At 44.0% G+C, this 17,927-nt stretch overlaps 1 protein-coding gene across 1 annotated transcript in view; it reads right to left on the bottom strand.

Annotated features, from left to right (window-relative positions):
* Positions 1-17,927, bottom strand: part of Nfkb1 (nuclear factor kappa B subunit 1) — a 109,026-nt gene that overhangs the window by 31,975 nt on the left and 59,124 nt on the right. Inside the window, exons 7-9 of the mRNA XM_087897546.1 lie at positions 11,831-11,979; positions 3,371-3,534; positions 124-282 (exon numbers count right to left, since the gene is read on the bottom strand). Coding sequence (XP_087753672.1) covers positions 124-282; positions 3,371-3,534; positions 11,831-11,979 — 472 coding nt within the window. The remainder of the gene's footprint in view (positions 1-123; positions 283-3,370; positions 3,535-11,830; positions 11,980-17,927) is intronic.

Here is a 17,927-nt window from a genome sequence, read left to right as displayed (position 1 = left end):
TGGACACCAACCCTCTTCCCTAGACTGCAGTGGTCACATTTTGTAGACAGTAAACTAGCGCTCACGGTGACAGTCACTGTCTGGAGGCCTCGCGCTGCCTCAGGGCGGCGGACAACTACTCACTGCTGTCGTAGATGGCGTCCGACACCACGGGCTCCAGCCTCCGAGTGAAGCTGCCGGTGCTGTCGGGAAGGAAGGCTGTGAACATGAGGCGCACCACACTCAGGTCCATCTCCTTGGTCTGCTGCAGAGCCGCCTGGCGGATGATCTCCTTCTCCCTGTCTAGGGTCACACAGTACAGTCTGCTCAGGCCCGGGCAGGTGAGGGTGGGAACATTTAACACAGCGTATTTTAGGAAGCCCACACAGAGAACGTCTGAAACACCAACTGTTTTCCTCTAGAATCACTTCCTTAAAGGTTTTTACTGGCATAGTGACAGGCTTCATAGAGATGTCTTCATCCCAGCAGACCAAGCCCTAGGCCTATACTCAGTCCCACAGCCTCCTGGCTCCCCTCCTGTACCCACTATTTCTCTTCTACCAATAGGATACCTTCCTCCCACTTTCACGTCCTATGCACATATGTGCAAATAATCTTAACACGTTTAGATGAAAGGGGAGAGACAGCATGTGATGATTTCGGTCTGGCTTACTGCAGTTGACACGGTCAGCCCCAGCTGCATAGACAGCCCTGGGTATGCCTTTCTAGTGGCCGAATAAAACTCCATTATGCATATATATCATACTTCCTTTATCCATCACCTATTGATGGAGAGCTAGGAGGACTCTTTAACTTGACTCATGAATATGGCTGCAACAAACATGTATGTGCAAGTCGACATGTCTGTGTAGCTATGTTGACTTACAGTTTTGCAAGTATACACAGGCGTGTACAGCTGTCATATGGCAGCTCTACTTATACTTTATTTTTGAGAACTCTCCACATTGATTTTCTCATTTATTGATCTATTTTCATTGGCTGGCCACAGTGCCTATGTGTAGGTCAGAGGGCAACCCGAGGAAGGCGACTCTCTCCTTCCACCATGTGGTCACGGGGACCGAGCTCAGGCCCGCAGAGTTTGTGAAAAGGACCTGCTGACTCATCTGCAATATACAGCAGAGGGTGACCGTGCAGCTCCTCCTGACGCCATCTCCCAAGTGCTGGGATAGTACGCTACCCCAGCTGTTTCCGTAAGTGCTGGGAATCAAACCCAGAACTTCCGAGGCTAGCTAGGCAAGCCCTAAGCCGCCGGCGCCCAGGCTAGGTTGCAGCTGCTTGTCTTTCTTAATGGCTGCCATTCTAATTGGGGTGAGATGGAACCTTGAAGCAATTTTAATGGTGAGGGGTGTAAAACATTCTCTCACGTTTGCTGGCTGTTTGTGCTTTATCATCTGAGAGCCCTGCCCTTGTTACTTAGCCCACTTACTGACTGCATTGCTTGTTTTCCTGGAATTTAATTTTTTGAGTTTTTGATATAACCAGATATTAATATGTCAGATACATAGCCACCAGAAATTCTTTCCCATAATGAAGGCTATTTCCTTTGTTTCACAGCAGCTTTCTAATTTCATTTGTTAGTGGTTGATTTTATTTCCTGGGTAGCTGGAGCGCCTTCCAGAAAGCCCTTGCCTACCTGCCTCACGGAACACTTTCTGTATGTTTTCCTTTAATGCCGAGATCTCTGCTCCATGCTGAATTGATTCTGCACTGGATGAGACGGGGGTCTAGTTTCCTTCTGTATGTGTGGCTATCCAGTTTCCCTGGCGTCACTTGTTGAACAGGCTGTCTTCTCTCTAATGCATATTTTGGCATCTTTCTCAAGTATCAGGTGGCTAAAGGTGTATTTATTGCTTACTTTTCTATTCCACGGATTTATACGCCTGTTTTTACGCCAGTTCCACGCTGTGTTTGTTACCATGGCTCTACAGTGTAACTTGAAAGCAGCAATTGTGATACCTTTCTTTAGCAATACCCTTGTACTACCCTATGGCTTTGGCTCCCTGAGGCTTTTTGCTTCTATGTGAATTTTAGGATAGTTTTCCTCTGTTACCATGAAGCATGCCATTGAGATTTTGATGTGGATTGCATTCAATCTATAGACCACCCTTGGTAATATTTTTGTGATATAATTATGTCGACTTTGGAGCATGGGGGTCTTTCCATTTATTGTCACCTGTTTCCTTCTTCAGTGTCTTCAAGTTTTCATTGCAAAGGCCTTTTCCTCTGTTAGCTTATTGCCAGGAATCTGGCTTGCTTATTTTGAAGCTACTGGCATGGCTATCACTAGACATGGTTGATACCTCTGCTGATTTCTTTCTCGGCATGTTTACTACTGGTATATAGGAAAGCTACTGAGTTTTGCAATGTTGATTCTGTACCCTGACACTTCATCAGACCTAAGCTTTTCCAGTGGACTCTTAAGGCTTCCTTGTATATAGGATTATATTGTCTGCAAATAGAGATATTTTGACCTCTTCCTTCCCAGTTTGTATCCTTTTATTTCTCTTTCCTTATTGTTGCTTTTAAGCACTATGTCGAGTAAGAGTGGAGAGAGGTGATACCTTGTCTTATTCCTGCTTTCAAGGGAAATGCATTCTGTATCCCCTTTAGTATATATACTATTGGCTATATGTCTATTGTATATAGCCTTAGTATGCTGAAGTATAGTTCTCTTATTTCTATTTTTTAGATCATAAAGCGATGTTGTGATTTGTCCAAAGTTTTCTGCATCTATTTAGACAACATGTAATTTCTGTTCTCAAGTCTTTTTATGTTTTACATTCATTGGTTTTCATATACTGAACCATTCTCTATTCTAAAAATGAAGCCAACTTGATCATGGTCAATAATATCTTTTTTTGTGTGTTGATGAATTGGGTTTGTATATTTTATTAAGAACTTATAAATCCATGTTCATAATTGAATTCTTTTCTCTTTTTTTCTGTTGTGCTTTTATCTGGTTTTGGTATAAAGATAATACTGGCTTCAAAAGATAAATTCAGTAATGTTCCTTCCCTTTCTATTCTTTGAAACAGTTTAAGGATAATTTATGTTAAGTCTTATGCCGTCCGCTCCCTATCCTGTAACGACTGTCTTATGCCACCCGCTCCCTATCCTGCCCCTCTACTTTGGTTCAGAGTTTAAGGCACATGTGGTATGTGAGAGAGCGGAGTGAAAATGTCTACTCTTCAGCACCGGCTGCACCGAGAAGGGGAAATCAGTGTGTAAAGGCTTTGTGCATGAGGGAGGTGTCTAGTGTAGAACAACTCAATTGCACTAGGTCCTTGCCCTCATGGGCTGACAGACTGATGGACACAGTCATTCTCTTGAGATGTAGAGGCCTTAAGTAAGGCTGGGGAAGATTGCTCACCTGTGAGCTGCCGGTCTCCTCCACCTTCTGCTTGTAGATAGGCAAGGTCAGAATGCACCAAAAGTCCAGGATTATAGCCCCTTATACATGCCTCTGTCATCCGTGCTTCTAGGGTTTCAAATACCTTTTTCTTGGTTACATGAAGTATGCCCAGGTTTGCAAAGCTGGAGAAACGCAGGAAGATGATCAGCAAAAAGAACCAAAAGTAAGCAGGCCATGAGAGGAGTGGGCTTTAGTTCAGCAAAGCACACTCTGAGAGAACATACAAGCCCTCAGGTCTTATACCAATCCAGGCTAGGCAAACATCGGAATTTGGGATTTTTATATTATGAAGGTAATATATGGCATATACTGTATAACGCACTACACTGCTGCCAGGGCTGGGACACACAATGTACTCAGCTCACTAACATTTCTGTGAAGAGAGCCCTTCACATCTGAAGAAGGCCATTGCCCTTACTATGCCAACCACGAAGGAAGGATTTAGCCTAGTGAACAATACACACATTGGTATTCCACCACAGTCCACAGTGGGGTGAGGAATTGGGAACAGGGGACACAGAACAGTGATCCTCAAGGAAAGAGAGATAAATAAAGTGACTCTTACAATTACCTGGCTTAATAACCAGGATGCAGGATGGGAAGCCCAGTGTTTTGCATTTGCAGAGACAGACTTAAGGCAAACAGAGACCAAATGTTGGGACCAATTGGAGTCCTGGCCTTCAGCTGCTCTTCCCTGCTAGAGCCTTCTAACTGAAGTTACTAAAAGCTGTGCTTTGCCTAGAGGATCAGAGGATGGGATTTTCACCTGTTGGCCATTGACTGCTGGGTATTTAAGCCTCCATGGTGCTATTAAAGAAGGGCCTTTGTACCAGAGATTGGAGGTCTGTGTGTCTGTCTGTCTCTGTGTGTGTTTCCTCAACCTCCAGCCCCTTGCCCGAAGCTCGCGAACGGTATTGCAGTGCATAGAGCTCAGACGGGGGGGGGGGGGGGGGGGGCAGTGCGCTGCAGATTTATACAGTCAAAACACTAGGGATACCTTTAGCTGACTGTGATGTTTGAGAAAAAGAGCCTTCAAAGGCTGGGGGAAAGCTGCTGTTCTCATAGACCCACAGGGCTGGACCAGTTCAAGAAATCTCAAAATACATTAAGCATTGGATTGAATATTCAGAGGGTACTTCTTTAGTAATGTTGCCAACTTGACCCTAGTCTGTGAGAGACAGGAGAGAAAACAGGAGAAAAGGAAGGGGGAGGTCACAGACAGAGGATTTAACAGCTGGAAAGTTTGTAGATTTAATAAAAATGTAAATCCAGAGATCTATGAATCCTAAGACACTCAAGTTTATGAAGAAAACTATACCTCAGCCCTTCAAAACTGTCACTGCTGACAACGGATGGAGAGAAGTCAGAAACACTGCTAGACAGATTTCATACAGCAGAGCCGGGCAAGACGTACAGAGCGGTGCTTGTTGGAAACAGGTCAAGCCCTCAGATGGTGAATCAACATAAAACCAGGACATGAAAGAACACATTGTCAACCTAGGATCCTCTGCTCTTCAAAAAACACCTTTGAACAGCGAAGATGAAGAGAAGACGTTTTAGACACCAGACCGAAACGAGCCCATCAGCACCAGATCAGCAGTAATGAGGAAAGTTAAAGAAAGTGATATCGGCAGGGGATGGCCAGCCAGAAACCCTGACCTATAAAGCAGGGCGAAGAGCAATGGGGATGCTAATGTGTGTCAGCCAATACAAGTTCTGGCAAACAAACCAACAAACCCCACAAAACAAACGTACTGTGGAACTTATAACGTATGTAGATGTAAAATACATGAAATGACAGCCCGAGGCTCGGAGCAGGAAGTGAAAGTGTGCTGCCCTTAGGTTCACATACATACAACATGCCGTGAGATCATGCTAAGTATAGGCTTATCAGTCAAGGTAGATTTTTAGAGCAAATGACATTACCAAGGATGAAAGAAGACGAAAATATCAACTAACCAAGAGAGATTAAGAATCCTAAATATTTATGCAGCTGATATAAGAAAGATCCACATTATGGGAGGTAAAAATTGTATAACAACAAAAGAAAAATAGACATATCTATAAATGTGATTTCGACATTCCTCTCTTGGTAACTAATAGACAAAAAATCACTAGGACATAAGGCTAGAATAACACTTGAACATCTGAACCCAACTGATGTAGTGATATTTCATTTGTATTTTAAATACAAATAATAATTTTAAATAAAAATAATTTATATTTTAAATAAAGCTTGCCTGAAGATCAGAAAAGCAAAACAGCCAGCCATGGGGCTACCTCAGTCCAAAATGGTGATCCTGCCTCCTGAATCCTCAGAATGAGGCTGTGTCTGAGAGCTGTCTCCATGTCTTATACTCCTCTCTAGGGCTGGAATTAAAAGTGTGCACCATTACTGCCTGGTTACTTTAATCTCTAGTATGGCTACTGGGATTAAAGGTGTGTGTCACCATTGCCTGGTCGGTAAGGCTGAGCAGTGGGGCGCCTCTGATCTTCAGGAAAGCTTGACTTATTAAAATACAAATGAAAACTCACTATAAACGGATATTTACAGAGCATCTACTAAACAAGAGTGAGCATGTTTTTGAAGTAACAGTGGTTGCTATCTTAGCCATAACATAGGCAGCAGGATACAAATTATATAAAATATTCTCCTACCACAGTGAAATTAGATATTAGAAGATATTCAAGTAAGAATGTATTTAATCAAGTTTGGGAGCACAATAATTAGTTGTTGATGCTGGTAAGGGCACAATAGGTGTTCATTACAATAACTTTATCTTAAAGAACTGGAAAAAACCCAAGTGTGCTTGAACAGATGAATGGATAATGAGCCGTAGGCACCAGTCCCTAAATGCATTACCACAGAGTAACGGAAAGGAAGCAAGAGCAGACACATGGAGCAACACGGAGGACTTTGGTGCGTGGTGCTGAGCGAAAGGAGGCAGGCTTTGAAAGGCTGTGTGCTGTATGACTTGATGGCATGCAATTCTGAAAAGGCAAAACTGTATATAAAGGAAACTCATCAGTATTTTCAAGGCCTCTAGTGGAGGAAGGGTTGGCTGCTGAGAGGCGTGCGGAGATTCTGGGGTTGGCAGCAGTGCACACTTGATGTTCGTAGCCATGTGGTTATCAAAATCCACAGAAATGAATACTTGAAAGGGTTTCTACTGCAGCAATGACATTTTAAAAACAGAAAGGCCACACCTGCTAATAAAAGGGCTGGCAGCACAACCTTGCTTCTTACTCTTGTTTTCATAACACGGGAGTCTTTAGACCAGCAACATCAACATTATTTTAGAACATACTGAAAATCTGGGGGTTTGATCTAAACCTACTGAACAAACAAAGTGTTTTAACCAACCCTTCAGCTAATTCTGAGCAATGCTGAGGCAGGAGAGCCTGGCTTTTCACTGCTCCGTGAAATCAAACTCTCCTGGATGGAGGCTAGCATCAGTCATAAAGAAGACCCAGGCTGACGTGACCCTGTAGCCACCAATAAACACGAAGCAGTAAGTCGGATGTTTTCATCTTCGCTGTCATCTGGAAGCTGTTGCTGAAGTCGTGATGCATCTGAATCCCTTGGGATTCAGTTTGGGGCTCACAAGTGGCCCTTTTTTGGCATTTGTTGTTTGAAGACTTAGTCCTTGATTTCACAGGCTTCAAACGCAGTCCCTGACCACAGTGTACACCCCAACTTGGAATGACACACTTCTAGCCTAGGTCCATATTTGGCCAATCTTCTCCAGTCAGGGTCTCTTCTGTTTAGTCACACAGAACGACCAACCTCAATTGGCTTGGATCTCTAAAATAGGGATTTAATAATGCAGCAGTTCCACTGAGTGAGGCCAGAGGCTCACCTTGGTGCTTTATATTTATACAGCCCCTAGAGCAGTGATTCTCAACTTCCCAATGCCGAGACCTGTTCATACATTTCTCATGGAGCAGTGACCCCCAATCATACGATTATTTTTGTTGCTACGTCAGAACTGTAATTTTGTTATGAACTGTAATGTAAATATCTGAGTTTTCAGGTGGTCTTAGGGGTCACGACCCACAGGCTGAGAACCACTGCTTTAGTGATAAATGCTCTATAAATTAGTTGTGAAAAAAAAAGAGCTGCACAACCCTTTCAACCCAGGTTGCCAGGAAACAAACAGGGTGTGGTGGCTGTTGGTGAATGTGGCCTACACAAAGCAGAAAAGCACAGACATTTTCCACTGAATGAAAAGTTTCATAGAACTAGCATGCTGGCGAAAAATTAACATTCTAGGTCAAAATAAAATACCAAACAGGATTTTTTTTTAAATCAAGAAAGGTAGTGAAATTTAAATAAATGAATAAGAAACAAGAGGACCGATGAAAGCTAACTAAAAATTTAAAAAGAATAACCCTATATTAAAATCATTAAATCCATAATCAAAACTTAAGAGATGAATGTTTTAATACTGATAAAATAATTTTGAAAACAGAAATTGAACTTATTGAGAATTCAAACTGAGAAGGTGTGGGAGACACTGTAAATACAGGGGATCCTTCTGGTTTGGATGCCTTCAAAGCTGTGAGTCTTCTCGGTGTCGTTTTTACAGATCTTAATGTTTTGGACTGGTGCCTTGCTTGTGAATCTATACTCAGTGTAATATATATTATTGAAAACAGGTTATCTTCATTCTACTTCCAGTATTGACAAGTCTAAGAAATGACTTTGGCTGCCTTCCTAAATTTCTTGCCTACAAGTCAGAACTAAATAAACTAATCAATGTCATACCATAGAAAGATGGTGGCAAGTTTGCTCTTGCTATTTTATAGCATTTGCTAACTCTGGCGTGGTCTAAACTGTTAAAGACAGAAAGTGCCCGGAGATAGTATGTCTTGCTGGTTTTGTATGGAAAGAAATTCAAGTCTCCAAAGTCATTCAACTTGCCCCGGTTCTGACTCCCAGGCAACTAGCATGCTGTTTTAACACCCACAAAAAAAAGAAAAAGAAAGTAAGATATAGGTCTGATGTTAGAAACTCAGAGACACAGAGATGAATGAATCATGAAAGAAGTGGTGTCTTTTGGGAAATACTGTGGGCAGAATTTTCTCTGTTAAATACTAGATTTAAAGTGAGTACAGCCGCTCTACAGGACCCCAGAGAGAAAAGCTGCTGTGGCGACTGTAACTCAGGGGCGTCTCCTTGATGACATCTCTCGAAGCTTTCTAACATCAGAAAATCCCACTCAGCTACAACTAAATCAAACCCCAGGGAGCAAACTCAGGAATTAGAAGGTGAAAGGCTTGCTAAATGAATAGTGAGCACCCTCAACTCCAGAACCATACACCCCACTGCACTACAAGACGCTGAAGACCTCCTCACTCTGCTTACAGATGCAGAATTTATTGCTATTGCTGCTAAGTGTAAGTTTAGAGTAAATAACCATTGGTTCTTTTTATTGATGCTGCTGCTGGGGACCATCCCAGGGCCTTGTGCATGCCACGCAGGCCCCCTCCCACTGAGCTATAGAGACAGCCACCAGTAGTTTCTTCAAAAATCATTGAGGATTATGAAACCAACACAGAGAAACAACAGTATGCATACTATATACTGGAAGTTTTACAATAATAAATATTACTAATAGAGAATTCCATGTATAATTTCCTCAAAAGTTTGCAATTGTAAAATGGGTTAATGCTTTAGAGGGATGGGCACTGCTGTGGTAGAATCAGCAGACACCCTCACTGATCACTGTCTGAAACTGACAAGAACCTGTATTTCGCCTCTCAAAAGCCAGGCAGGAGCTGGAAGGGACGAAGAGGACCGCCCTTTCAGGAGACGCTGAGACAAGTTAAAGTACACAAGAATCACCTTAAGCTTCTTCCTTCCATTTAGATACATCCCCCCAACATCAAAAGCATCAGATTTTAGAGTCTTAAAGAAAAGCTCCTCTCTCTAGGTTTTTCACACTTGAACATCTTCATAGTCAAACAAAGAAATGCCCAGGAACATGAAAGCTGTCTGTGCCTCCCAAGAACAAGGGTCTCGAGACAACGGAATCCAGACTTCACCACAGGTGATTAAGCAGTTCCTTTCTTTGCATAAAAAGCCCACACTTGCTGGGATTTTAGCAGACACCACTTAAACTAAGAATGATGTTAGAAACTTAGGAAACTCTGATTGATGTTATACATAATTAATCAAATTAACATAAAGTCTGTCTACAAGCACAGACGCCACGGGGCGATGGCAGGAAAATTTCCTCAATCTTGAGCGGGGGCTACTCACTGGGCCTAGGGCTCACTAGCTGGCTAGACTAACTGTCTTTGAGCCCCAAGGATCTGCTTGCCTGCTGTTCCCTCCACACTGGCATCAGGGCCCCAGGTGGAGTGGGTGTGTGAGACAGAGTCTCTCTGTGTAGTCCTGGCTGTTCTGGAACTTGCTTTGTAGACCAGGCTGGCCTCAAACTCAGAGATCCTGCCTCTGTCTCCTAAGTGCTGGGACTAAAGGCATGTGCCACCATGTCCGGCCTTTTCCTATTTTTATTTTATTTATTTTCTTGGTTTTCTACACCTGACTTTTTATGTGGGTGCTAGAGATCTAAACTCAGGTTCTGAAGTTTGTACAGCAAAAACTTAACACATTGATCCATCTCCCCAGCTCTCATCTGTTGTTTTTAAAACTTATTTTAATTAACTATTGTGGTGGTTTGAAAGAAAATGGGTCCCAAAGGGAGTGGCACTATTAGAATGTGTAGCTCTGTTGGAGGAAGTGTGTCACTGTGGGGGTGGGCTTTGAGGTCTCCTATGCTCAAGCTAAGACCAGTGACATAGTTTACTTCCTGTTGTCTGTAAGTCAACATGTAGAACTCTCAGCTTCTTCTCTAGCACCATGTCTGCCTGTATGCCACCATGCTTCCTGCCATAATAGACTAAACATCTCAAACTGTAAGTCACGCAAATTAAATGTTTTCCTTTATAACAGTTGCTGTGGTCACGGTGTCTCTTCACAGCAATTAAAAGCCTAAGACAACTACTATTTTTATTTTAAAATTTTATTCCATTTTACTTATTTTTGTGTGTGCTGCATGCATAACCCTTTGCTACACGTGGAAGTCAGAGAATAATCTGTGGAAGTTGGTTCTCTCCAATCACGTGGGTTATAGAAGTTAAATTCAGGTTCCAGACTTGGTGGAAAGTGCACTTTCTGAGCTACTGGATTGGCCCTCATCTTTGGTTTTTAAGAATCCCCAAAGTAAGAGTAATCTGTTTCTGAGATGATTGAATGCTTTCATCAATTTTCACTCTGAGTTAAGTTATTACATTGTCTGCTATTTTACTGTTTCAGGATAATGAAACAACAGCGACAAAACCCCTTAGAATAACTAATGTCTTTATTTTATGTGTGCACACATTTGTGTGTGTATGCAGAGGTCAGAGGACACCTTCAGCTTTGACACTAGGTCCGCTGTTTGCCTGCTACATGGAATTCTGGAGATCCTCCCATCTCTGCATCCCATCATCCCCACAGGAGCTGGGATCACACATCCTCATGCTCCGCAACAGGCTTTTCTCTGCAGCCAGGGGATCTGAACCTGGGTCATCACACTTACCTAACAAGCATTTTTGCCCTCAGGCCATAATTATATCTTATTATTTCTTGATTTTTTTGAAATGAAATAATTTTCATAAAGTTTCATTCATTAAAAATTACTTTATTTGACTGACTTTGAATGAATACACTAATTTCTATCTACAGCTAAGATCTAATGCATGTTCAAACCAACTTGCATTTCTTGGTTACTTAATCTGCATACTTCTTAAGTAGCATCAAGTTGGAACAATATTTATTTATCTCCTTCATGTCTCAAATGTTCCCACTAGGAATCTATTAAGGGAATCATAAATAGATAAACTCAGAGCTGGCTGTGGTGGTGCATGTCTCTAATTCGAGCACCTAAACACTCAGGAGGCAGAAGGACAGTTGTTAGTTCAAAGTAACCTTAGACTACTAGTGAAAACCCTGCTCCAAAGGTAACCATTTCTGTATAGTCAATTAGGTAGTGTTTTGCTGCTTTTGTCTTTATTTTTATGTCCAGGAGACGAAGAATACTACCGAAAGTGGCACAAAGATAGATTGAAAATAGCTCTTGGGTCAGGTGTCTATAAATACAACATCACTCAAACTGAACCACGCGCCCCTGGGAGGCCAAGATTATAAACGCAAGGATTATCTCAGGCAGTCATATATATAATCACCGTTTTTTTTTCCTTAGGGTTCAAATGCAATCACACACATTCCCCTGGCTTTATATGTGTGTGTGTGTGTGTGTGTTGAGACCCTCGCAGGTCTTGCACAGGTCTGTGATGAGAAGAGCTTATTGATTTCCCACCCACGCGCTTCATGTGCGACTGTTCCCATCTCCGTATGCCCCCACTTACCCAACCACCATGTCCTTGGGGCCGGCTACCACAGTGCAGATCCCGTCTTCACAGTGTTTGCCCACCAGGCTGTGGGCATGCAGGTGGGTATTTTTCCCATTTGTGACCAACTGAACAATAACCTTTGCAGGTCCCACATAGTTGCAAATCTATATGAGAAGCACATTGTTAACAGTTAGTATATTTGACCTTACTGTAAAGTGGAACCAGTGAGCATAAACACAATATAAAATTTTGCAAATGTATACATATGACTAGAGCTCAACTTAAAATGTATGATGAACACATGACAGGATGGGAATAAATAGAAATGTTAGTGGGGGTTGCTTTATGTGGTGAGCCTGAATATCCCGGAAGCAAGCCATTAAAACACAGTAAGCATCCTTAGCGTGGACTAGTTTAACACATGCGTCCCTAAGTAGTCCCTTCTTACTAACCAACATTGCTTTATTCTCTGTATCCTTGTCACAATTTTTTGGAGACAAAAACTGGGAACACCGTGCATGAGGAGAGAATGGATGACCGATGTAGTAAAGGAGATGGATAAAGAATGTACCCTAATGCCCTGCCCTGTAACGAGGCCAGGAAGGAAGTCTTGTCCTGGGACTTGGCTCCGAACACTGGTTTTAACTGTGCAAGCCCATGGCATGGCCCACAATCACCTACTAGGATACCTGCCTATCTTCAGTACTTTCCTCCGCCTTGGACTCTGACACAATGCACACGTTCAGGCGCCTCTTAAGTTTCTTAAATAACAGAGCAAACCCCTTGACTGGAAATTCTTCGGTTTCCCCTCTGGTTATTTAGCTCTTCTTTCATGTAGTTAAGTTTTCCATGTAAGGTAATTTTTATGTGTATATCGCTAACACGATGAGAGTAGCAATAAAGAGGAAAAAGCAGAAGAGACCATGTTTTCTTTCTTGTCTATTTGACCATCTGGACTTCCACAGCATAGGACCTGTCCCCCATGAAGGCCAAAAGTCACACAAAAGCTCAGCGCCATCATTTTTCCCTTCTGAATTCTATTAAGTCAGAACCTGTCATAAATCTCACCTGTTGTTGGAAATGCATCGCATCTCTGGAAGCCCTTCTGATAGTAAACATGAAGCACTTACATTTGCTAATAAAGCGCCTTGTGAAGACACATGGCCTTCCTCAGCCAGCTTGCTTCTAATATCATCACCTTCAACTGTTGAGGCAGGGCTCTGTAGAATTTTTTTCTCAATAAGGATTTTTCGCAATGGAACCTTTGTCAGAGCTTGATCACTTCTGGTATTACTCCCAGAGGCTATGGAGAAGGGCTACTGTGGCCCTGAACACTGGCCTGCCCTCCAACCAGCTGGGTACACTCCTCAAAGGCCTTCCTGACTGAGCCCCGATGCAGCATTGTAACGGTTCGCTTCTGAACCCTGCCAAAAACTCATGAGATGTTTTCAGCCTGTAAACTTAATCCAGATATGGTGTCTGGAAGTGGATTTGTAGGAGGTAGTCAAATATGCCATAAGGGTCAGTCCCTTATCCAATGGAGCTGTGCCTTACACAAAGAGGAAGAGATACTTAAGCCAGGATGGCCTATCTTGTTATGTAATTTCCTGCCCTGTCCCAAGACTGCAGAGTTCCCACCAGATGTGGCTGCCGAATCTGAAGCCTCCCAGTCTTTGAACTGCCGGCCAAATGAACTTTAACTCTGTGTAAATTCCTCATCAGCTATCATAACAGAAAATAGACCAAGATGTACTCCTTACTGCCTTCCCACAGTGGGGAACAAGCCAATGCAAAGGAAGGCTTTGCACTAACTTTAACCCTTACTATCCCAAAGCATGAATCAATTTCTTAGACACAGCACTTCAAGCTCTCTGGTATTAAAATGAAGTGAGTTTAGCAAGTGGCCTTTCCATTTAAGTGTAGGACAAAGAATAAAAAGTTCTTGAATGGCTGATGCCCCAGCTCTGGGTGATCAGATCTGAGAGCAGTCTGCTAAGGATCAGCAGAGGAGCACCAAGCCAAACAAGTGATTCCCTTGTAACTGACAGGGAGCACAAGAACGCAGCGGAGTAAGTGCGAGGAAGCGCTTCACTTGGGTGAAATCAGGCTAGCTTTCCACTTAAGCAGAAAGAACTCAGCAAGGAAGGCCAGTCACTCTGGAATCTGAGCCCTCTGATGCTCCTGTTAGTCACTGGTGCTGGAGAAGAGAGGTGGGAGGTGTGTTCACTTGTTTTTCTTACTACTAACTTCATGGTTGACGGGTGGCAAGAATGAGGAACTGGGACGACTCTGAGGTAAGGAACCTGAAAGATTTGCCAGTGACTAATGCACTGTTTGATCCCGCTGAGAGTCCAAGTCAGGATGGCATCATCTGGTTTTTACACAGACCACAGAATAAAAACTGGGAGGGCCCTGGACTTTTTGTACTTTCCAAGATACCGTCAGAAAGAGAGAGAGGTGGGGAGGAGAGAGAGGGTGAGAACCTGAGTGTGAGGACAGCTGTATGGCACAGACAAATCTTGAGAGAGAGAGAGAGAGAGAGAGAGAGAGAGAGAGAGAGAGAGAAAGAGAAAGAGAACACAGCTGCATGGCACAGGGAAACCTGGACAGAGAGAGAGAGAGAAAGAGAGAGAAAGAGAGAGAGAGAGAGAGAGAGAGAGAGAGAGAGAGGAAGAGGAAGAGAGAGAGGACACAGCTGTATGGCACAAGCAAACCTTGCCGTGACAACTCGGGCACCATCATCCAGGATGCCATGGTGACCATGGGATATTTGCTACCAATTTAGAAATTTATTCAATGAAGACAACGGAAATATTAAATTCTCCACAGATTAGTCTCTTGAAAACAAAGTCTACAGAGGGCAACTGTGTCTGTTAGTAAGGTCTTTCTAAGAGACTGACCATATTCTTGAGTACATGGTGGGCGCCCAGCCACAGGCGGGGAGACAAAGGTGCACAGTCAGCTGCTCAGGAGAGAGGAAGAGCACGGACTGCAGGGACAGTCCACACTCGAGGCTGGGCGACTTGCTTGGCCTCCTTATCTGTTCAGTGGCTAGTAATGCTCAAGGAGTTGTGGTGAGGACCACACATTAGAGCTCTTAAGTCCTCATGGCAGCGCGCACCAGACGACAGGACATTACATCAGCTATGCCTCCACTCACGGGGCCTAGAGTATCACAGCTGCCCGAGGTGATCTTTCAAACCTCTGTGAGGTGAGTGGCTGGAAGACACTTGGCTCACTTCTATTCCTAAGAGAAGTCATTTTCCACACTGCGGTGTTTTAGTTTTCTAGAAAATACTATGCTATTCTAGTGGCAGCTGCCATTCTTGGGGACAACCAGACTTTGCTGGCCTCCCAGACAAAATGTAAGACTCTTCTAGAAGTTCTGTGTCCTCAAGCCAGAACCGCTTTTGGAACAAGAAGCCATGGACTCAGGTTACGCTCATCTTAGTCATACACTTTTACCTAAAACACCCGCTCCGCCATGGAAAAGCACATGCTGCTTCTTCAATGGGGTTAGAAGAGGCAAGTGGTCTAGAATCTTCTTAGAATCAGAGTTTTAAAAGTCCAGGTTGCTGTCTGGGTAAATCTGGCTAAAGTACTTTGACAGGAAGTAGAAGCAGCAGAAATGTAAGACATCAGATGTAAAACCATGCTTTTTGGCTTACGTTTTCTTTCAGAGTGATGATGATGGTGACTACGAAGGGAACAGGAACGTTCCCAGTGTCCCAACAGAACCTGGGACTGGCTCTGCTGGGGGTCCAAATCCACTTGGGAGCCTGACTCCACTCTACCACACGAAACAGCATGGCTAAGTTCAGAGCTTTCCCAGTCAGGTTCAAATCCCCCAACTGCTGGGGAGTGACTCTTAACAGTCCCAGGTGCCAGCTTCTCCACCTTGAAATCCAACCAATAACACTATCACAGACTGTTTTAAGATTAAATGAGATAACACAACACTTGCCCCCTGAGGGGATCGATAATCCCAGATATTAACTGTCTCCTATCCAGTCTACCACCTCACCATAAAGCCCCTAAGTGTTCCACGCTCTAGAAGGTCAGGGAGTGCGGGTTGCACTTTGCCCAGAACAAGCCCGATCTCCTGCTCTCAAGGGAATTAGACACTGGGACAGGTACTAATCGGATAATTTCAACAACGCCTGTAAGACTTAACTGGAGAACTTGTCAAACGGAATTTCTAATAGGGTTTAGACATGGCCAGGAAGCTTCCAGCACAACTGAGGAAGACTGAGACTGGAAGGGAGAGTGTAATAGGAGGGGCACAGGCAGCTTGGCAGGCGGGGAGCATGCAGAGTGCTCTCAGTCCTCCTGACCCACTGCCTGGCCTTGCTCAGTAACACCCCACAGGCATTTCCCCACAGTTCCACCAACAGCCATGGTCTCTTCTCCTTCCCACTGAGAATGCTGCCCATTCTTCAAGAGAAGACCTAAACCCGGGTCTTCCATGACACCTTCCTCATGATGTCAGCCTATGAAGGTTCCACTACTGTCCTTGTATTGACAACGACCGAGGACACAGGGTGGGAAATGATAGGTAGCTGGCAAGCAGGGGTTAACAACGTACTTGGCTTGTTTGCTAATTTCTCAGAGCATGTGTCTACTTCTCAACCTCTATCTATGGAAGACGAGGGAGCAATCCCCACAACAGCCATGTGGGGTCAGTAGTGGTTCCCCATTTCCCTGGGGAAGAAGCCAAAGTGCACTGCCTGGTTCCTGTGACTGCAGTGACTTGGCAGGTCCCTGGAACTCCAGTCTCCCCCACCCCAAAGCCTAGTCATGATTCCACTGCACCATGTTACCACTTGGCTCAGTCCTTTTTCTCCGTGCCAAACTCGCTCCAGAGCCCTATGGCTCTGCCCTGCCCATCTGTAACACGGTGGTTACAGAAACGCCTGCTCGTTGGCACTGATGTGTATTGTGAGAAAGGCCTCAGAGCCAGGTGTGAGGAGAAGGATCCAAGTTCTCTTGTCTCCCTGAGTCTCTTCCATTTAAAGCGCAAAAAACAAACAAACAAACAAAAAATACTAATGCTAACATTAAACCATGACACTTACTCTTCTCCATGGAAGTCAAATTACAAAGAGAAAGAACGGGAAGGAGAAGGGGAAGGAGGGGCGGGAGAGAGACTAGGAGATTATTTCAATAATATATACCCACTCAAGGAGGACAGGTAGTCACTGTTCTCAATTATTTATTTGTGTAACCAGGAAGTAGAGATGGAAGCTCGCTACACAAGGTCACCCCTACTGGCATAGAAAGTGCTGAATTGGTCTCTTCTCACCGAGACAGGGGATGCTGAGTGGATCTAACCCAAATCAAAACCCAACTCTGCCTTCACCCAGCTCTGCAATCTTATGTGAGTGGGGAACTTCTGACCTCATGCTTTGTGTCTACATTGGTTACAGCTTCTCGTGAGGCCTGCACAGTGTCTGGCACCAAGTAGCTTTTTTTCTTTCCTTCCTTCTTATCTGTGGAGATCATCTGGGCCTTCTGATGACCCTGAGATAGGCAGGGCTGGCACTAGTACCCCCATCTTGCAGATATAAAAAGAACAACAAGTTTAGACAGACTGAGCAACAAGTGATGTAACCTTCTGGGGACAGCCAAGACGCAGAACACTGTGGAATTCACTCTTCGTCCTCTGGGCATTGCTGCGCTATTGCAAGCAGGGGATGGGACGCATGGAAACCCCTTCAATTCATTCACTACTAATGGCACACTTGTTTTTCCAGCAGGGTTATGGATTTGCACTATTTCTGACACTCCCTATTGCAGTGGCCAACAGCACATGGAGCTCCCGAGTCAGGCTGGGACCATAATGCAAAAACACCTCTCAGATAGGAGGGTCTCGCCCAGAGCAGGCAAAAACACCTCTACCTGCACACAGCCCTGCTCTGAGGGTGGGGGACACCTCTACCTGAACACATCCCTGTTCTGAAAGTTTCATATCATCATACCTTGACCTGGGCCTTCCGTTTTTCTTTGTGCTTTTCCCTTTATTTTTTAATTTTATCACATAAAACATAAATGTCTAGAGGTCAGGCTTCCCTGAGAACCTCAGGTGCAGGGAAGTCCTGAGCTTTACTAACAC

The sequence above is a fragment of the Myodes glareolus genome, chromosome 17, assembly GCF_982192425.1.
Source record: "Myodes glareolus chromosome 17, mMyoGla1.1, whole genome shotgun sequence".
Lineage (NCBI taxonomy): Eukaryota > Metazoa > Chordata > Mammalia > Rodentia > Cricetidae > Myodes > Myodes glareolus.
The sequence above is the reverse complement of the archived record's forward strand: the minus strand, read 5'-3'. Positions and strand labels throughout refer to the sequence as shown.